This window comes from Symphodus melops, assembly GCF_947650265.1.
Source record: "Symphodus melops genome assembly, chromosome: 18".
Classification (NCBI taxonomy): Eukaryota; Metazoa; Chordata; class Actinopteri; order Labriformes; family Labridae; genus Symphodus; species Symphodus melops.
In genome coordinates, this window is record NC_136708.1 from 15,092,082 (window position 1) to 15,115,084 (window position 23,003).

The 23,003-nt window shown below is 38.7% G+C and overlaps 1 protein-coding gene across 6 annotated transcripts in view; it reads left to right on the forward strand.

Moving 5' to 3' along the window:
* csmd3b (CUB and Sushi multiple domains 3b) overlaps positions 1 to 23,003 on the forward strand; it is a 311,217-nt gene that overhangs the window by 74,897 nt on the left and 213,317 nt on the right. For all 6 annotated transcript variants that reach the window (XM_079368618.1, XM_079368619.1, XM_079368620.1 and 3 more), the window contains exon 3: positions 1,995 to 2,217. In XM_079368618.1, the coding sequence (XP_079224744.1) occupies positions 1,995 to 2,217 (223 nt within the window). The remainder of the gene's footprint in view (positions 1 to 1,994; positions 2,218 to 23,003) is intronic.

Consider the following 23,003-nt stretch of genomic DNA (forward strand, 5'->3'; position numbering starts at 1 on the left):
ACAACTCATGCTTAAAAATAAGGTTAGGGTAACACGTTGCAGAGGAATCTTAAATTTTCATGGAGTACACTGTTGACCCTAGCCATGATATGGTTAAATCAATTAATATATCAATACATCAATGTTTTTTTGCATATTGTAGATATATAATTTTTTGGCCATATTACCAGGCTTTAAGAAACAAAGAGGTTCATGAAAGAAAAATTAACAAATAAAAAACAGACAATCAGTACATGATCCTTCAATAGCCATTCATCTTTAAGGCTACACAAACAGGATCCTTTTGAATTGTATTTAATTGTCCTGTTAAATTAGTCATTACTGTATAGTAATGCCCATTGTTTTTTGTATTCATTTAGCTCTACTTTTAGGCTTGCTGCCTTAGCAATATTGTCTTAATATATTCATACCAATTGACTTGAACAGATGCTGATAAATAAATCCATGTAGTACTACAATACTAACTTGGGAAACATTTACTTCAGAGCAGCTAAACTACATCTCGAACATCCTTTTTTCAGTTCATCTTGTTGTTGGTAGTTAGATGTCTACTTCTCTCTTCTCCTACACTTGCCTCCATTTCTTTTCACACCATCCTGACATTAAATAGATGGAGCCATAATGATGTACCTACAGCAGCTTATTTGGATCTATAGTATTATTCTCATGCCCTTGATGCTGCATATTGTGTGCAGGAGTTAGCATTTGAGTCATGTCTGTCATTTTCCCATCTAAATAGACAGTAGGTAGAGATGCATATCTCTTTAAAAGAACACGAGTATGTCCTTCAGTTATAAAGTGCTGAGTCATTTTCAAAGGCAGCGACAAAGCTGACTGACATACAGAATACACTGTTCCCATTGACATGTCAGTAACTGACGTAGGCATAAATGTGAATTCAAGAGAATAATATTGATTTCACCGGCTAAGTTAGGTTATATAAAGCTCAGTAGCAAGCTCCCTCAGTCAGGGAGCCCCGGGTTCAAGCACTTCATGCTGAATGTGAATAAGAGCTCCTGGGGTTCTTCTCTGAAACACACCCCGCCCTGTGCCCTCGCTGCGGGGAGGCCAGAAAAAAAGATTATGTTGAACTACAGATACATGGGGTTGTAAGACTTACTGATGAATACTTGAACAAGCTAGAACTGTATATATTCCATGTATATTATATCATTGAACAGCATCAGAGAACAGGGTCAGATCAGACCAACTCTGAAGTAGCATTTATGCTGACCTGTGGCTCAATCCAAAACTGAGGGAAAGAAATGACATCACACACTATAGCAGACTGGCATGTTTTATTCCTGAAATGTATTTTGGGGTTTTTTGCCTTTGTTGGAGAGACAGGACAGTGCTAGTGGGGAATCAGGGATAGAGATAAGGGAATGATATGCAGGAAAGGGCATGCATCCTAACCATTTGGCCAAGACTGGCATTTTTTAGCTTTGTCACCTTCAAGAAAAAAAGTGAACATGAAAGAAGACTTGGAACTGGTTGCTTATAGGGACTGTAGTTGTGTCGATACGGATTAAAACTGTGTGGGTGTTAATGTTTGTTCTTTGGCATGAATAAAAAAAAATCTGCTTTATTTTGTGCAAAAAAAAAACAAACAAACCCTGCAGTCTTCACAGAGTCTCTGTCTAAGCTTACATTTTACAGCCCTGGCTCCTGCGGATACACACTGACTAATACTAACTACATACCCAGAGAAACACACACACAGATGCGTTCACCCACATGTTCCCGTCATAAAATTCCCTCTTTGTCTGCAAGGACACACACGCAGACATGGATGTGAAAGTTTGATATTGCCTTGTTTGTGTTTTAATTACTTGTTTTATGTTACATGAATTTCTTTCAACCTCCTTTCCTTTTGACTTGTTCTTGCTCACTGTACCTTCATCTACAGCAAAGAGGCTGTTTGTTTTCTCCTGGAAAAAAAAAAAAATACGATGTGAAAAATAATACAATTTTCTCCTATTTCTCTTCCTTAGGTTTTATCTACACATGTGGAGGTACCTTGAAGGGCAGAAACGGCAGTATAGAATCGCCAGGCTTTCCCTACGGCTACCCCAATGGGGCCAACTGCACCTGGGTCATCGTCGGCGAAGAAGAAAGTAGAATCCAGCTCATGTTCTTGTCATTTGCCATAGAAGAAGAATATGACTTTTTGTCCTTGTATGATGGACACCCACACCCTGCCAACTTCAGGACCAGGTAGGACTAGATCAAAGTTACTCGTTTTTACAATGTAGTTACTATTTTACAATTTGTGACCACTATTTTTAATTTAGAAAAGTGGGGTAAAAAAAGGTTCTCATTTGAAAACCTGGCAAAGAGAAATGGGCAGATTTCTAATTTTCCGGCGGTATTGTGTAAGTGCAGTGAGTCGTTTCTTTTGACAAATGAAAACTGCATTTCACACACTTTATTTAGGCCTCTTTCACAACAATTTATCTGTGTTCGTCATCCTCTAATTTCCCTGGAAAAATAGCACGGCAGACCCAGTACAAACACCTGTTATGGCATACAGCCCGTTGCTTATTATTAGGTTACCATTGATGTGCAGCCAGTTTCCACGCCTTTAAGCTGCAGCTATGAAAAGGTTTTCTTTTGTGTTATTGCCAATCAATGCTGAGCTGTAATGAGTTAATATGTTTACATGATGAAATATCAGGGAGCATGTCTTCCAACAAAACAAGTACAGACATGAATGAATCTCTCATTGTGTTTAAAGTGACTGTCTACACACACAAGCTGTGGACATAGTGACAGGGCCCAAAGTTTGCCATAAGCATGGTTTGCTAATGCACACAAAATGCAATAAATACTCTAATACTTGAAATCCTTGAAAAAAATGGCTGATAAAGAAGAAGGTGATGGACATTACAAATAAACTCTGATTGATGTTGTTATAGAAAAATATTTATCACTTGGCCCTAATCAAATGATACTATGGTTTAAACCTGCTGCATATCTCTCAGTTCAAATCAAAGCCTGAATATTCACTGACACCTCTGGAGATCATTTTTATGCTTGAGCTCCCTCTGTCGATCGGGCTCTGGTTTATGTGATTTATTTTTTTAATTACACCAGGCATGCATGGATAGGGCAACTATGCTGCTCCTGTAGTGTTAGGATTGAAACATCTTTTTGGTTTAGTTTAAATAAAATAAAAAATAAAAAAGATGTTGACATGAGAAAAATGAAATGGGTCCTCTTGATTCATTATTTTGCTGTGGGGAATGAACCATGTTTCTACAGTTCAACAACCATAATTTCTAATCAGCCAGCTGCCATAACCAGTTTATTTTTGACAATTCCATGGCTTTAAAGGTTTGAATTGCCATGATAGGCCCATCAAACAAGGAAGCAAGAAGTTCAATAGGTGGTGTGCAATAGGTTCAAAAGGTGACCAAAGGGGTTTTTTCTCAATTATTTTGTGAGAGGCAAGGAGAGAACGTAAAATGTGCCCCTTTGTGCCCTGATTGTCGACCTCCTGTATATGTAAGAGAAAGAGAAAGGATTTGTGTGTGTGCAAAAGCATCGTTTGTGAAGATAGATTTATGGTCTGCATAGTTACAGTCGTCAAACTGGTTAAGTCAAATTATCACTGCTGCCTTTTTTTCTCTTCTTCTCTCCTTTACACACGAACAAACACACATCTGGACATGCACTGGACACAAACATGCACACAGACAAAGGTGCAAAATGGTGATTAAGAGGTCTGATCCATTAAAAGGTAAAATGGTAATTAGGGGAAGAGTGATTAACAGGGATCAGACCTAGACACACAAACACACACACACACACACACACACACACACACACATTGTTTATATAACAGGGCATGATGCCACATGACTAAAATTACTTGCTATGAAAATCATACATTTTCTTTTACCTAAGGGATTACACATTTTAAGATATTTTTCAGATATGAAGATTACAGGGATTAAGCTTTTAACTTTCATAGGAGAATATAATATCTCAATATATATTCAACATTTTAAAGGAGATTTCCCTAAATTATAATGTTGTTGCCGATTCATTATGATCCACACTCTGGGTTGTTCTTGTCCACCCTCTTCATGGTGCAGCACACAGATACTGTATGGTGAATGGAGCAGGCCTTGTTCCTATTTACTTAGCCTGTTGACTTTTGAAAGCGAGGATTTGCACACACACACACACACACACACACACACACACGCTGTGACTCCACCGTCAACACCATACTTACATTGTAACATCGTCACAGACACATTTGGATAACGCACATAGGTATATTTATGTCTTCTTTGTTTAAATTTTTTTTATTTTTTTTTAAAGATTTAATTTTGGCGTTTTTATGCCTTTATTATAGAGGGAGGACAGTGGATAGAGTCGGAAAGGGGTAGAGAGAGTGGGGAGAGACATGCGGGAAATGGCCACAGGCCGGACGCGAACCCGGGCCGCCCGCGCGCGAGGACTAAGCCTCAATACATGGGGTCGCGCGCACTGCAGCTGCGCCACCGGCGACCCCTTGTTTAAATTTTAATATGGTTCACAATCAAGCTTGTTAGCATTTCTGTGACATACTCTATGTGCTTTGTGAAGTTCTTATTTAAATGTTGTGTTTCCATTGTTCCTTCAAAGCACAAGGTACTCCATGCTGTGTCCCAACCACAAAGATAATACCTGGAAGAATTAGGAGCTGATGAATATTTAATTTTACTTGCAATTTCACCTCTCCCAAGGCAGGTTTTCTTAATTAATTTCATAAAATGTTTTAATTAGGGCAATTACATTAGTTAATGAAACCAAGTTTCTCATTGAAATGCACACATGGTCTAATTGATTGTGTTCTTTATTCTCCTCATCATAATTTTATATGACTCGTCCAGCCTGTGTTCGCTAGAAATATTGACAACGAACACAAAGGTGGAAGGTAAAAGTCAGTGTGACAGGACTGCAGATCATTTGATTTTAGGTATGTCAATAAAGGATGATGCTGTGAGACATGTTATGTTTGTTTGTTTTTTTGATTTTTGATTTTTTACCTCTAACACTAAAGAGGACACATTAATTACAAACATTTATATGGGCATTCATATATAATGATAACACTGTCATTGACCATGTTCCAATGTTTTACAGCTCTGTCTTTCTCTTCAATGTGGAGTTTGTTCATTAGGCCTCTTTAATAGTGAGCCATTGTGATAACTGCATTTTGATTTTGTAGCCACGGCATTTTCTGCTTATGAACCATATGTGACTTCTCATCTGAGTATATCAGCAAAATGATTGCATCTGGTGTGACTGGCTAACCTCCATGTGAGAATGTAGGTGACATATTTATGTAACCATTTTTCACTTTCTGTGAGGATGCCTCACCTATTGTTTTTATTTAGTTACACCCCTGGCAGTTTATGCCAGTTTTGGGATGGACCCCATTTACTTTTATGGGTGCTTGAGCACCATCATGATCCAATAAACAATCCATAAATGTGATACCAGTCTGCATACCTGTCTGCAGTAAACGGCAGTGGCAAAAATGAGAAATTAAGAAGAAGAAACCTCAAGGTGCACTTCATGTATCTTACTTACTATTGCTTTCTAATGAATAGTGGACACACACATGCATACTGTGCATTCATAACGTATCATTTCCGTCAACAAGCAACCAGCTCTTGCATTGTACAAGTGCTCGCACCCCATCTGCTCCGCCCTGCCCTGCGGCGAGTGCAGCACCCACCACATCTTACCTGAAAGCCCCTTTCGTTTGGCACAAGCTTTTGGACATTTGGTTCCCTGTCACTCATGGCTGTTTTTTCACGGTAAATGTCAAAGCCTAAGGTTGCAGAAAATTAAACATTACAGTAGAAGACATGAGCGGGACAACCAGTAGACTTTAGAGAAATTAACAGCTGTCTGAGTATGAATAATGTGTCAGTGCTAAGAGAGTGTCTGAGAGTGTTTTTTATGCTTGGATGGAAAAAAAAAATAGATGAGATGCAAATACTAAAACAATGCGAAAAACAGTAGGCCTACTTTTTGTCTTTTGCAGACATCCAGGATTAAAATAGAAAAGAACAGATTGAGGATGAATGTGTAATTGCATGCTTCTGACACTTAATAGCAGGCAACATAAAATAAAAAAAGCATGATTTTTGGTAATTGTAAGCAGGTCACAAAATCCTGAAATGAAGTCATCACAGGGTGCTGGAGTGTGATCAATCAGTCCACAGTAAACCAGGAAGTGTCTCAGGAAAATAATTGAGAGCAATTCAAAGCTTTTGAATGCACCACTTACTGAAACACACTTCAACTCTTTTGTGAATAACACCATCTTCCCCACCCAGTCTGGAAAATCTGCTCTTATTTAAAAATGTATAACCAGGGGATGATGCTTCGCCGAGCAGGTACTTGCAGCAACCCGCATTTTTTTAAAAAACGAGACGGCTTGAGGAAATAAAATCATTTTACACATCCAGGGCACAGGGAGAATAGATGTATGTTTAGATTTAGTGATGTAAGAACAATAAGCCCTCGAATATTAATGAAATGACACATAAATGAGGACAGATGCATGTTGATAATTGATTACCATGATAGATGACCAAAGAGATATAATTTACAGCCACTGCTTGTTGTTATGATATTCACCTTTATAATTATACTGTATGTCAGGTTTTTCAAACCTTCCTTTAAGCCTCCTTTCATGAGTTCTTCTGGTCTTTACCTAGCCAGTCATTCGGACCATGTTCAACTTTGACTTTTATTATAATGTAATGTAATATATTATAATATAATTGCAAAAACTGTGGTTAAAATATAATTGATATATATTTTACTCGGGTGAAAAATGTGAGGATTTAAGTTCAGTATTTATTTTTTTGTTGTTGTTGTGGTTTAATAAATACAAAGACGAGACCATACATGCTAATCTGATTAACCTGAATATCAAAACACTTCACAGTGATTTTAAATGTCATCATTTTAGTGGAATTTTGACTATGAACCCATTTGTGCTAGTTTTATCCACTTTCTTAATTTGAACAATGTGAAAAAGAATTTACTCCAACCATTTATGGAACACTGTTGCAGATGTTAATAAAATGTTCTGTTGTTGCTTAAGTACATCCAATTATAAAATCTTTGGAATTAGCTATTTTTTGTTCACTAATGTTTTCTAGCTCATATGAAATCTGGCACAGCTAACCTACAGTAGCTCTGAATATGAGTTATATGCCCTCAACCTGAAATTGCACCTTATAATGCAATGATGAGAATCAAATGTGTTTAATTACTTTATGCTGAATTGTTCTACGGTGCCAAGTTAAGGACAAAGCTATTATAAGGAGTTATTCATGTGTCACAGTTGTGGAGAGAGAAGACTTAGTGAGGGTGTGGGAGAACAGCGGGCCTGGGAGCTTATTTTGTCAGGTGTCACCAGAGCAGCTGTGTGATGTGTGTGTTAGCTGGAAGTCCTGGAGCGAGTGGACGAAGTGACCTTTAGGCAGGTCGGTGAGTGTGAGGCTGAGGTTACGGGGGAGGAAAGTTGGCCTGTGGGAGAGGTGAAAGGACAAGAGAGCATGTAGCGGTTTTGGCAGTCTACTTCATTTTGATTGACTCAGACCAACGAGTGGTTTGTATTTACCCATCATCAGAATAACAGAATCCGCTATTGTTTGAATCCTAACTCAAATAAATCAGAAAATTCATTTAAACTCTATCACCAATGTGGAGGCAGCATGAGAATAATGCTTCTACCACATTGTATTATTCTCTCGCTCGGCATGATGATATCTAAATAGTGCTCAGAAAGTAGAATGAGCTGTTCATTCACATGAGGCACAGTGTGTTTCATGTCTTTGGTAGGCTTGAATAAAATGTGATTGACTTTACTTTTTGCAAAGCGAATGAACTAAATATAGCATTGTGCCGTTGAAATAGTGTTAATAACTTGCCTGACAAGGATTTTGAATAAAGTGCAATGTAATGGAGAGATTCTAAGGGGTTTTCACATTATAGGCCAAATAGCAAGCTCAGAAATCATTTCATGGTCATCCATCAATCATAATCAAACTTGTATGCCATTGTTTTAGCAATACCCTCTTTGACTATCACTTCAGACGAGTTCTTTGAGGCACATGAATATGAGGAAGAAGGGAAGACTGGAGAGTAGCAGGTGAGAAATAGAGGAGAGACGTCCCCGAATGTGCTGAGGTGTCTAGAGAAGGCAGAAAAATGGATGAGAAAACAGAGGAAGCCCCAGAAGAAAGGACAGATGCTCAGGTAACCCATATACTGTAGCAGCAGCAGATTAGCTTTCTTGGCAAACCATACATAATACTAATGTATGTGACAGAACAATGTGCATAATGCAAGTGATTTATAAAGTTTTTGTACTGCGTGGCCCAGCAGGTGGTGCGCAATTTGTAATACTAGAGATCGCAGGGGGTACGCCACAAAAAATATTTAATAGTTTAATAGTTATTTTTTATATAAATATGTGCACAAGAATGCACAGCATGTTTGAAAAACCGGCCAGTGTGGCTGATGCAAAGCTGCATCTTTAATTAAGGCTATAAAAAGTCTGTTTTGGGTGTTGCACCTGTTTGATGGAGTTGTAGCTTGAATCCAGATCTTTGATTGTGCTAAAATGTTGTCTCGCCATCTGGTGACGTCAAGGCCTCTGGTATACACACTGTCCAATCATATGTGGCCCGAACAACACCTTGTTTCAAAAGAAGTTGCACATTTAGCGAGCTGACGATGAGGCACATTTGTGCTATATGTCAGCCGTGTGTGAACTAACTGGTACCAAAGACTTTATGTTTTTAATTTATTATACGGTTTTTAGCAAATGGCTTGTAACTTTTGCAGAGGAACTGTGTCTGTGAGGTTGGTGTTACATTTAAGAAAGCATTTAAAAATAAAACTGCAACTTTGTTATACATATTTTACTTCAATTTAGTTTGATTTAACCGATCTCTCTGTAAGTAGGGTTGTTACTTGTTACTAATTTGCGATTGAACTTATAAGTAAACAACGTCAAATAGATATTTGAGTGTTGCCAACATTAGCAGTGCTAACACAACCTCCACTGAGAAGGTTAGCATCCACATGTCAAGGGTTGAATTGTCAACATCACTGGCCTGGCCATTGTAGCCTCAGGCCCATACAGATACTCATGGCTCAAGAATGTACTCTTCAAATGTAGAAAATAAATCAATCTGAAGATTACAGCATCTCACAGCGCACAGGATGTGCAAGATCTAATGTTTCTGTCGTGCCATTTATAGGCTAGTTTATTCTTCCATGCCTGTTCCTGCCCTGACCCAGTTAGACTCTGCAATCCTCAACGGCACCAATTTTACACCTGGATAAGTCACCCCAATATCTGTGAACACACATGGGAGACAAAAACAGAAAGATACACAGTCACATAACCCAACTTAGACACACAATCATACAGATTTGACCTGCATCCAGTGCACACAAGCACAACGGGAAAACACACACATACATAAAAGCCACAGGGAAACTGCAGTGTGTGTGATTTGTGTGGAAATAAGCAAATATGGTCTTTGATGTTGGGACAATATTACTGAGTGGAATAGAGTTCAATTTTTGTGAAGAAAGCAAGTAGTGTGGATGTAGAAGGAGCCTATATGTGTGTGCGTGAGTGAGCAGTTTGTGTAAGTGTGAAGCGAGGTGTGTTTACCCCTGAGGTACTGGTATTTCATCTCTTCCTGCATCAGTTCTGCCCTGTAGGGGGTAAGAGGAGGTGTATGTGCCTGTGTGTGTGTCTGTATTTGTTGGGAGATCCGAATAGCTTTGCTCAGGTTAAAAAAGATAGCAAGGAAGAGAAACAGAACACTCCCCTGTATGGGCTTCTTTACAGTGGTTGTCACCCTGCCTGTGTTAATGTCTTAGGCTCAGGCTTGCTTTTATTCCCCTTCCAAACCAGTAAAGACTAATGACAATGTTAAATCTAAAACGGTATGTTATATTTTCCATATGAATTATCTGATATCCTAGTCAATTTGATATATCCTATTTAAAAAAAACAAAAAAAAAAAAAAACAGTCTGTCTGCGCAATATTTTATCACAGTAAACAACATTTTGTCCCAGCTGGTGTCCCTCAGGTGTCCAATTTGTTGTAAATGATCCCTAAGAGAAGGCTTTGAGGAGTGAAAAATGTAGTGTGGACCTGCTTTGATTTGTGCATAATTGCTAAGGCTGGCACAGCGTGCAGGGAATAGCTGTTGGCGTGAGTGTATTTGTGCTTCATAGATGGATGATTTCACTGGAAGTTTCAACGCTCTTTTCAGCCATTTAAGAGATCAGTAATATTTCTATTTAATGTGACTGCGGTGTTGTGAAAAAGGGCACACAGCATTAAATTCGTGACTCAACAGGGATGGTATTCAACCACCTGAGAGCACAAAAACATTTTTCCCCATTAACACTTTGCTTATTACTTCTTTTTTTGTCTGTGTTTTATGATGAAGTTAACAGAGACACAAAGAAAGAAATAGGGAGGGAAAAAAAGAGTTTTCTTTGTTAATTGAAATGTAATTCATGATGGATTTATTTCATCCCTCATAACATCCCTTTGTGTCTAAATTTCAGCTTTCAGTTCATTTCTCTCCCCCAAAGCCAGTCTCAGTCTTTTTGTCAATGTCTGCCTTTCTCTGAATGATTTGAATTGATTATTACATCTTCAATTCACCCCACCCCCCCCCCCCCCACACACACACACACACACTCCTCACTCTGCCTGTTTCTCTCCCAATTCTTCCTATAAATGTCATTAATTCAGTACCGATAACCAGCTCTGTTCTTTTCAGCTCAGCCTGGCTCGGATTATAATTAGAATCATTACAATAACATTAACAGCGCAGTACAATATTCAGGAGTCAAATCCCCAGGTGATATTTCTCTCTTGAGTCTTTTAGAGCTCCTGTTCTTTGTGTCATATTGTGACCACTGTGGAGATTATGTCTGCGTGCATTTTAATACACCTGGGGCTGGCTATAATTGATTTTTCTCCCTTCATTCTTTTTGAGGTGTCTCTGCAGTCTCATGACAGAAAAGGGGAGCTGTTTAAACGTCATAGCAATGACTTGTCCATTACAATGAGCGTGTTTTATGCTAACTGACTTTCAGCGTTGGTTCAAAGGAAAAACTTCAACTAAAGGATTAACAATTCATAGGATGTTTTGTACGTCATTAAGCCCAAAGGTATAATACATGTTAAATATTGACAGGTGAATCAGCCAGGGAAACCAGACTGCATGAAAAATATGTGAGGCCATGCTGCGATTCAGAACAAAAGAAAACACACACAAGAAATTGGCAAAGAACTCAATTATAATTAAAGGTTAACTACAAAATTCTTTTGGAGATGTGATTTTTTTTTTTCTTCTTTTGACAAATTTTTGCTGTAATTTTGAAAACTCATTGAGTGGATAGATCCATCCATGTAAGACAACATATTGTTTACAAAGCCATGCTGCAATATTGTTTACTGTGAGCCGTCTCCACAGGTAGAAACTTTAAAATATGACTTGTAACCTATTCAAAAGGTGTACAGATAGAGGGGGTCCAAATAATTGTCATTTTATGTGGCAAACCTCAGTTGTGTGCCACTCCGGTGAGACCCACAGACTTGGTCACGGTTGAATCTTTTTAACCCTGTTTGTTTTGGATGGTAGGCTAATGAGAACTAGGGTTGCAGAACGAGTAAGCCAATATACCTGGGATGACTCCACTGTCGGGTGATTTAGACAGTCCCGTGTATGTGATTGTCTGTGTTCACACTGTGTGTATGTGTATGTGTATGTGTGTGTGTGTGTGTGTTTGTGTGTGAGAAATTCCAGTAATCCCAGCGGTTTAGCTGGTAATCCCCTCAAGCTGCCCATTAGCCCCTTGACACACACACACTCACACACACACACACATATACACCTGCACACACAGCTCCTTCAGGGCAGTCACCAAGGTGTCAGGCCGACTGTTCCTCGGGGAGGGATCACTGTGATCAGCCACAGAGCTGGCCAACTGCCCCTGGAGGAAGAAATAGAGACACTGGCTGACAATACATACAGATTAAAGAGAGGGAGACAAAAGTAAAGGGAGAGATAAGGAGGAAAGCAGAGGGGAGGGTGAGAGAGAGGAAGGCCAGACTGGAAACACTGGAGGGGAACGAAAGGAGAACTGGAAAGAGATGCATAAAAGAGAACAGAGATTTTGAATGTAAGAGAAGGGAGAGAAAACAAGTTAAAAGGAAAGTGGAAGCATATTTTCTGTTTTGTTCTGCTCACTGAACTTGAGTTCAGAAGAAGTTGCAGCTTTGTGATACAATCTTCGCCACCGCTTGGACAGATTTCTGCCATGTTTTGCTGTCACATTTTTTTTTTTCTTTTGTCTTGAACAGAGCGCTTTTTTCTTGTCTGCGCATCTGCTTTTGATGTGTCTGCTTGTCTCTGTCTCTAAAATGGCATCAGCTGATCTGTGCAGCACTGTGTCCTTTATATTAGTATCCTCAAACAGATTTTTGACCTGAGCCAGAAATGGACGCCTGATGTAGCGTCTTTCTTCCTGTAATACTTTTTTCCCCTTTAGTCAGGTCGCTGGGATAATAACTGTTAGACGGTCATGGCTCTTGAAACCTGTAGAAACCCCTTAGAGTACCAAAGTGTACATTAGCGATTGAATAAGGACTTAGTTCTTTATTTCAAACATTTTTTGCATCAACATTTGACTGCCATGCGTCTCACAGCCACCCACAATCCCTCAGGAGTGAACTGTATGGGCAGATGATTACAGCAATGGAGCTGCACTGAGTGCTGAAAATCCAGCACGGTACTTTGACGTGGGACGACAGAGGAATCGTTCCCTTTTGTTTGTCTCTAAACAGAAACAATGAGACAGCAACAATGACTCATTCGCAGTGTGTTTTTTTTTCCCATCCATATTTCTTTTCTGTCTCAGCCGTATGATCTTCAAAACTGCAAAGTTGGTGTGTGTGCCTTGTTCAGCATTTCTTCATGGAAACTGCGAAGTTAAGTGTACTTGAAATATTCTCTCTGTATCTCTTTTTTAATTAACATATCACACCACTAGGCGTGCTTCAGAGCTCAAAGACTGCAGAAATAGTTACTTTAATAATCCAACATAAATTCTATTTAGTCTTTTAATAAGCAAAGTTTTATCCTATCCAAAGACCCAAGCTAATTGCAGAAGGTTATTTCATGTTGTAGCATTCCTTAAGCCAAAAATGATCTGTAAGATAGAAATACCCTGTGAGGGTTTGTAATTGGATTCAGACTTTAATAATCATTATAAGAAATACACAGCTTCCTGCACAACTGATCTGTTTTATTAAATCAAAAATGTGCCAAGGAACTCTCACCTCTGTTTGCCTATAAAGACCTCTCATGTTGATGTTCTTTTGATACTGTTTCATATCATCAGACTGAATACTGAAAATATTTGAACCTGAAAACAATACTGGTTCAATACTCAGTATCTGATGGGTCAGAAAAAGGATTTCCACTGTAACCATTAAAGGTTTAAGCTTACTATACTCCTACTCCTATACTAACTTTTTCAATAAATACCTCGTAGAGTTTTCAATTGGCTAACCGTGTATTGTAAACATAACAAAATCCCTCGACAAAATTTCTGAGGAACTGAAACGTTCCTCAGAAATTTGAATTGGTGATATTTAGCAAGAGTAGTGTGCAGGATGTTGTTCTTTTCAAGTCATCACAAATAATTGCCATCGATCACATTTGTCTGACCAAGGGTCGGCCAAAATCATGATGGTGATGAACATTTAATGAATTGTGCCGACCCACTTGTGATGGACACAATAATGTTTTGGGTTTTTTTTGTTTTTTTAATTCACAGTTTGTTGGGTAGTGACATGATTTGCATATCTTCTTCATCCTTATCTTGCCTAGACATACATTAAACAGCACTAAACATGTGTGTTTTTATCAATAAGACAATGTGTTTCCAGTCCAGTGAAGTATTTCCTTATCTTTAAAAAAATATAGAAATGGTTCCATTTGATTTATTGCGAGGGTGTTCATACATGGACATGTAATTGGACTTTCCATTTAGCATCTAAGTAACACTTTGGATGTTTTACCTAGAGGGACTGAAAAAGAAAAGAGCAGAGACAGACACACATTAGGAGACATAAAAGCTCATCGACAGCGAGAGTGAGAGAGAACAATGTGTTTTGCTCTGCTCTAATGCTCCCTCCATTACCCTTTAAGACAGAAATACAAGAATTCAATTAAAAGACCATGTAGTAACCTTAAGACACAGGCACATGCGTGAACACCCTCAGGGTTGATGTATCAATTAATCACTGCCTGTCACTTGACCATTGTAGCCTGTGTATCCTCACTGGACCATGAGCGTTATATACAGTGTGTGTTTTTAAAATGTCACTCCACCACATAATGACCATTGTTAGACTTTTTTAAAGTTATAAGGTCCAAAAGGATCTCTCATGGGCCTGTGTGTTTGTCTATGTCTGTGTGTGCGTGTCTGTGTGTCCTTGTCTTCAGTACGCGGTGCTGTTTACTAGCCTTGTGCTATTAAACATTAAAACTTGATGACAGAATAGGCCCTGAGCCCTGCGGCTAAAACTAACATAATACGACACACAGTGGGAAACATGCACACTCAAGCCTCAAGACATTCATGCACAAAAAGGCATTTTGATGTCTCTTATGAGCCAAAGCTATGATATAGCTTACACTTGAAGAAGTGAATAAAGAATGTATCCTCTTTTTTTGTTGAGATCTCGAAGTCTGGTCGCTCCACTTCTATTGATTACATAGGTACAAGGAATTCGATGGGTTTGTGCAAGATAAGACACTCAGGCCAGAACCATTTTATAAAGGTATATACCTACAGTATCTATTATGTAGTATGCAAAAGTACATGAGAATGCTTTAACTCAGTGAATGCCCATTAGATCATAGCTATATATAGATAAACTTATGTTTTCATTTTTAGTTAAGACTGTTTTGATGTAAATTATACTTGCGTCAGTGCATTCAATCTGGTATCAAAGTACACATAAAGTGGGAGGAAGGGGATTGATGAAGAAGCAGACGGGCTATTTACGAACCAGAAAGTCATGTTTGCATGTACTGTATGGACACTAGGTAGAGAGAGAGAGAGAGAGAGAGAGAGAGAGAGAAATGACATGGTGGAAAGGAGCCTTAGGTCGAAATCAAACAAGAGCAATCCGCATCATGGATTACAGCTTCTGTACATGTGGCGCACAAACTAACTACTAAGCCAACGGCGTCCCTCAACCGACACAATTATGAAGAGTAGCTTCTTAATGCTACTTTATGAGTTGCTGACATACCCTGTAGTGCATTTCTATCTCAAATGTTACCCAAAAAAAGCTTAAGCAAGATATGAAGGGGTTTTAACTTTTTTTAACATATTGGTAATTCCAGTTTTTGTCTGTGTATGTGTGTGAGTGCGTGTTAAGCTTACAATATACAATGTTAAGCTTACTTGAACCATATAAAGCTCTCCCTGCTCTCCCTCCCGACCACATTTCCCTATGATTATCTGATTTTTCCTAAGGTACATTTTGTACCACCCAGAAACTTCACACAGTAAACCCATGAGCTTAGGAAGCAGGCCTGTAGTTTTGTTGTCTTTGTTTTGAATCTGGATCCTTTTTTTTTTTTTTTTTTTTAAATCTCAAAGAAATTGTTTCACATCAACAGAAAAATGGGCCAAAAGCCTTAAGGCAAAACGCCATGTTAACATTCAACCATTCACTGCTGCATACATGTATCTGATTCTTTGCCAACATTTGCTATGCTGCATGTGTGTGAGATTTGTTATTGTGTGTTAGTGGAAGATTAGACTGTTTCGCAGAGTGACACTTTGCGTTGTGTAGTTGTATGCTGCCTCTTAGGCCTCGTCCACACGTGGGTGGGTGGTTTTGAAAACAGAGGTTTTTCGTACGCATGGACAAGATTTTAAGAAAATCAAACCCAAAGAGGCTCATTTCAAAACTCCTTCCATAATTGGTTTGATATGTAGTACAACCTTCAATGTATTCTTGATGAACAAGAATAAAGTTATTAACAAACGTGTTGAGAGAAAATGATTTATGGTAATATTGTCTACTAATCTACTTTCAAGACTGCTCAGTGTTACTGATATACGCGTTATTTTTATCACCCAGCAAGCAAGTTGGCACAGATGAATACTACTAACACACTACAATTTGATCCTATTGGGCACCATTTTAAATCACAAAAATCAGTATGTTCGCTTTTCATCATATTCATCTACAAAACCCTTTTTTGAAACGTGTCCACCCTGACATTTGTGTCAACTTGGGGGTCTGACAGTTGGTGTGTGTGTGTCCCCTCCCCCCTTCACATTTCTCCACCTACATTTTCCCCCTGTCTCTTTCCATCCCATCTCATTCTCCCTTTCCTTCTGGTCTCCATCCATCCATATATATTTCTCTTTTGGCTGTCCCTTTAAGGTGCTGTCAGCCCTGACACCTCCCCTTTAAATACCAGCAGACATGCAATCTGTCTCTAACTATCTACAAAATACAGGTGGACTTTCATGCAGACAACGTTTTTATACAGGCAGCATTAATGTGTGCGCCCCTTCCAGTCTTAGCCTTCATGTGTTTGTTTGCCTCTCTCTCTCTGTATGCATGTCAGGTTTAATAGTAAGTGATAGGTTAGCCAGCAGCCTAAACATGCTTTAGCTCAGGGGGGCAGCCCTCACTATCTGTCTAAGTGCCTGAGAGATGAGAGAGCGAGAGAGATGGAGAGAAAGAGGGACTGAAGCAGAGGGAGGGAGAAGTAAGAACTGAACATTCATCATTTAATAGTGGAAGTAACAACTCTTTTTTCAACAATGAAAGGACTCTGTTTACTGTTACTATTGAAGGTCTCCTGGGATAAACCAAGTCCAAGTTCTACTATATAAATCCAGGAGGGAATTTGATAGTTTCAGTTAAAAAAAAATAAAAAAATGTAGCTGTGACAGACGCAAGTTTTTGTTTGTTATGAGTACAGACAAAATGGGACATTAATCCATGATGTTTCCCCACTGTGCGTCTAATAGGTCCTTTAAAATACATGCAGAAGAGATGTGTGTGCGTGTGTTTTTTTTTTGTCTCTGTGTTAATGTGAGCGTCAGTGAATAAGGTAACCACCAGCCTTAATGAGTTAATGACAGTCTGACCAAGCAGCGAGTGAGCAAAATCTCTGTTATCATTATCTCTATAACCTCCATCCTGAAGATTTAGGATTCCCTTCATTAAAATGAATGGAAGCTGTTTGATTGGTGGAATCTATAGACCTTCTGTGCTAAAATGTAGCAGGCCAGGGGTTGTTGTAAAAGTACTTTTAACACGTTTTTTGTGTTAAAAGTCCTTCATAAAAGTATATTAGTATTGCCATCAATGTAGCATTCAAATACTTATGTATGTTAGTGAGGAGTGAGGTAAAGCAAAAATCTCTTGTGCAAGTTGTTCAGCATACTTGTTTGCATAGCCTGTTAAGGCTATTTGATGTATTGTAACATCGCCAGTCAACAGCTAGTCTTTATTAGGAGAGAAATATTTAGAAGATTATTCAAATAATATATCCAAATCTGTCCCTCGCTAAGTCCAGTTCTTTGCAAGTGCCATATGTTTTTCTTGCCTCTGTGTTACATATTTGGAAATGCTCATTATCACTGCTTTAAAACGTGTTTTGCAATCAAAGTTGTTGTTTTTTGTTGTTGTTTTGTTTTAATCTAAAAGTATAAAATCCAAATTTTCTGCATAAATAGGCAACACGACGGGCAGGTTCTCTATTCCAAAATAATGGTCAGGCATTTAATGTGAGTTAGCTCATGTCAGGCTGAGTTTCTGCATGTTTGTCTTGGAACCTCTGGGGCTGACAGGGAGGTTAATCCACTGTTCAACCCCAGTCAGAGTGTCTCTCCTCGGGCTTGCACTGAGAGCAGCCATGGTGCCTCTGTCACCAGCGATGGTGCCCCTTCCTTCAGAATGCACCACAAAAGCCTTATCATCTCCAAGCATCTCAGCAACGCTAAGGGGGATTGGAGAAGATTGGTGTTTGCACTGCTGGGTGGCAATAAGTGTGACAATGAGTGACACAAACTCACACATAGACACACACAAATGGCCTGACATACAAACAGGCCACAGGATACAAACAGATTGATCCACAATATGCTCAGCAAGGGCTGCACATGCAGGCTGATGCAAAGTTTACTGAACACGCATGTATTGTTGTGGATGTATATGGACTGTGAGACAAAGCCATGCTAGCAGCACTGATTGCTATCTGCTGGAAGTAAATTGGGTTTTCCTTCATTCTGACCAAGCTGCAACCTCTGGTGTTGGAAAAACAAGGCGATACAGAAGCGTAAAATCCTACAGTTAGTCTGGCGTCCGCTTGAGGCTGGCTCCAGAAGCACCGGAAGCAGGGTCCAAAATCCTCTTTTAACTCAAGGTGGAAGAACTTATTCTCCATGTGCTTCTATATTTTGTTTACCAGCCAAAGTAATGAATTGGGTTTTCCTCTCACATACATACAGTATTTGTTACAGTACATTTAATGGAGCGGCCTGCCGTTAGGTTGACTGGAAGTTAGGTTGAGACAGCATTTCTAGCATGGCGACCAGCGTCAATGGGACTCCAAGCCACTCTGCAGTAGAGGTGGGAATCGTCACTCTCTTCATGATTCTTTTCGGTTACAATTCAGAGGGTCATGATTCGATTATCAAACGATTTTTGATGCACTGCGACGCTTCTCAATTTTGGATCTACGGTATATACGTGTTTCATTTTTATCTATTAAAATAATCAGCTGAATTTAAACCCTTTTATTCAAAATCTTTGCAACAAATAAAATCCCATAAACAGCTACCCCTTTTTCAAAGTGCATGCTTAAAAATTGTTTCTCGGCTGCAGCTGTTCTCCCATTTTTTGATCTTGAATAAATACCTCTGTAAAAGCAACCCCAAAACCGGATGTGGCCAGTCCATTGCGTTAATAATTATGGACTTTCCTGCACTGATGCAAAATCTTTCAACAAACCATCGCAATGCATCTTATAATTGCTTATTTCCCCCACCACTAAGTAATGGGTGAACTCTCTCAGGCTTAATACAGTCTCTGGTTCTGACTCGACTTGTGCATCCAAACATTACTGTGAATGAATATTTTTATTCAATTGGATTAGATAAGTATTTCCTGACCTCTTCAGATAGGACAGGGTTTTATTTAATTGTGTATTTTCAGTGTTCAGTTTAATGCTTCTCTTTCACTGTGACTCTGGTTCGATTGTTTTCTTTAGCTCATCATATCGGAAACTGTAGAGAGCTAAAAAGTGCATCTGTTTTCCACTCCTCGTCTGTGATGAATGGAGCGAGTCAATGACTGGGGTGTAAGGGCGACCTGGCCAATGTGTGTTTATGTGCATCAGTATTTTTTGCATGTAGGTGTCTGTGTGACTAATTTAATGGACAGCATGCCACCACGGTCAAGGACCCCTTAACACAAAAGAACACACAGATTTACACACATAAATAGTCACACTGAAGTACACACACTGGGTGGGTAAAGAATGACTGATTTACAAGACACACCAGTGACTATTGACCACATACGGTGTAACCTGAAAAATGACCGTGGTGTGTGCGTGCGTATGTATGCGTGTGTGTGTGTGTCACTCTGGGTGGGGATGTTAATCAATCACTCACTACAGACCCTGAACTTTGAACATGAGCAGAGGAAATAAATCTTATGACATGAAGTGGAGGAGTCGGATGGGGGAAACCAGATTTTATTTTCTCAAAGAGGATGATGCTTTTTTTATATCCTGTACCAATATGTACCTTATTTTGACCAACATTTAACGCGTTTACATAAGGTTTAACTCCCTTAAGAGTGAAGGAAAATATATTTTAACATTTGATTTGAAGACCTTGATAAGATGAAAAATGCTCTTTAATAAAACACGTAGAGGGTTGAGTATTGATGTTAGTCAAGGAATATGGGCAGTACACACATTGCTCTTTGGCCTACAATGCTACACTGGCAGAATTTATTAGAGTATTTATGGTTGAGGTCAAAGTCACTATTACCCCATTTTGGTGACTGTCTTGGGAATGCAATTTTCTTGTCAGAATATTATTTTAGAGGGGCGGTGTTTATTGCCTTTATTTTAGAGAGAGAACACTGGATAAAGTCGGATATTTGAGATATGCAATTTTTATCAGAAAAGTAGTCTCATAAATATAAAATTAAAGAAAGAAAAAATATAAATGTGCCCTTTAAAGGTGAACTATTTCAATTTGGTAGTGACATTTTAAAGTTTGAGAAGTGAAACAATTCTATGCTATACTTTCTGAACTATACACAAACTTTATTCAAAGAACTAAATGGCTCCTTGGATCAATGTTTGGTAGGGATGTAAAGATCAATCGTGAGGCAACTAAAAATCGATTCAAAGTTGTCACAGTTCACATTGATACTTTGCAGTATAGGGTCTGAAATCAACACCAGCTTGTTTAGTGGAATAATAATTTATTATTTTCTGATCAATTTTAGTTTTTAGTTTGTAATGTTAATGCAGGGGGGTCCAGAGGGTAGCATGGGGGGTCTGGGAACTACCTATTTAAAAAAATAAAACGTGTTTTTTAAGGTTCTCAATTTCCTGATCTGATAAAATGATTAACTCTGTGACTTATATCTGTGATTGATTTAACAGAATATAATGCTTTCTTGTTTAAAGCAGCAGATGTGTATGTTTGCTGTTTAAAAATTCATCAAGTTAAAAAGTTCATCTAATTAAAAAGTTAATTTCAGACCCAGCAGTAATATGGTGAGTGTCAGCAGCTGTAGGACAGAGGTTGTGACAAGCAGACGTTACCATGGCAGCTGCGAAACCAATACCAATCGCTTTTTTTCTGGGATATTTTAACGCATTGTCTATCTTCTTTTTTCTTTTTTTCTTTTAAAGAAAAATTTTATAATTTACATAAATGTCTGTAACTTCCTTCATAAGTGTCAAACTCCATCATGCATATCTGATGAGGCCCATAAAAGGCCCGAGAGAAGCTAACTTCTTCTTCATCTGTTCTGTCATCGTTCATGAATATAATTTATCCAGATTTTTGGTAAAAGGGTGATTCACTTTTAAAGTTAAATTAACTTGGTTAGGTGATTTTTTTTAAGATGGTCCAGTTTAGAATCTTTATCTTTCTCTTCGCCTCAGTGACAGATTTTGTTTGAATAACAAGCTTTTACCTTTTTCTTAGTCCTCATATTCCTCTACTCTTGCTGAAACCAAGACGTGCAGGTACAAAATACAAATGTACAAATTGTAATCAAGTCAAATCATGAGCCCAGTGAAGATGCACTGCTCTATGAGGTAGGGCTTTATTTCTGTACATGTAGAAAGCTACCTGCCTCTTGGGAAAGAGTGACCGTTGGAAAAGGTAAACTGACACAGTAAACATCGTCTTAGTGGTAAGAGTCAGGAAACAGACAAAAAAAAAAGGCAGGGACAGGCAAGAATAGACAGAGGAACAGGAAGAAGGGACTGCAGGAGGAGAAGGTTAAGAGCATTTTGGTGTGTGGGGTCAGGCATTGGGTCAGTATCAACTCAATAAAAAACATGATTGAAGTAGACATCCATATCAAACACAACCATAGACCACAAACAGGCCCGGGGACTCTTGGTGCTGCTGCTTTAATGGTTAGGGACTGACAGACTACACAAGCTGACACTAGCCTGGGGGAAATAAACAGATTCTAACGTACAGACTCACACACTGAGCTCCTTTGCACATTCATTCTGATTGTATTTAAAACATGACTTTGGCCTTAATGTGAGTGACACCAACTTCGATAAAAATGCTTTAGATGTCCTTAACTCCGTTTTAAATAATATCTGTAGAGTTTCTACAACGATGACAGAACATATCGATGCTGACCAGGTTCAGAAACTTGCATCTTATCATCTTTCAGTGCTGGCGACCTACAGGCCACATTGGCAGGTAGACAAAAGTAACGTGGGCTAACAGGTAAAAGGAATGGCTGTGAATACTGTAACTCCCGACAGCTTTATCAAAAATCCACTAAAATTGTAAATTTTCCCATTTTGGGATGAATAAAGGATGATTTGTAGCTAAAGCTGCATTTATTCGATGATGAAAACATATTTTTCAACAAAATCATCAATATTGAATAAAGTCAATAAAATCAATCGTTAATTGTTAATATATGTTTACCTAAACTAGTCAATAAGTCAATGTTATCATGCCAGATTATAGTTAAAGGAATTTAAAAGAAGGTTTCTCTCAAGACTAAGCGTATACAATAACCTCACAAATATGTAGACACAGCTGTATCTGCATCTGTTTGAAGAATCAAATAATTGATTGAAGCATTTTGAAAGTGTGGTTCAAATAAAGTTCAGATGAGAAATAGTTTGTCAACTCCAAACCTAAACTGTGATATGTTTTATTTGTCTTTGTTTTTCTTACAGTTCATATCTTCAACCCAGTTACTTCTTTTTTTCCCTGTAATAATGCAGTATTAATAATGAAAAATGTATTTACCCCGCTGGCAATAAAGAGATCATCAGATACAAGGGGAGGGGAGAGAGAGACAGAGAGGAGGTGAAACAGGGAGAGGGGCTCTGAAAATCGCATTAGGCAGACTGCATGGTTGCCTTTTTTGGAGAAAATAGTAGCGTGAGGAGTGTGTCTTTGTGTGTGTGTGCGCGTGTGCGCGTGTGTGTGAGAGATAGAGAGAGAGTGAGAAAGTTAGAGAGAGATAGAGCGAGGGAGAGAGAAAGAGAGAGCAGGGAAAGCACTCCGTTGATATTAGCTAGTTCTCCATTCACTGGCTAATTTGATTTCTCTCAACTGTATACATCACACACACACACACACACACACACAC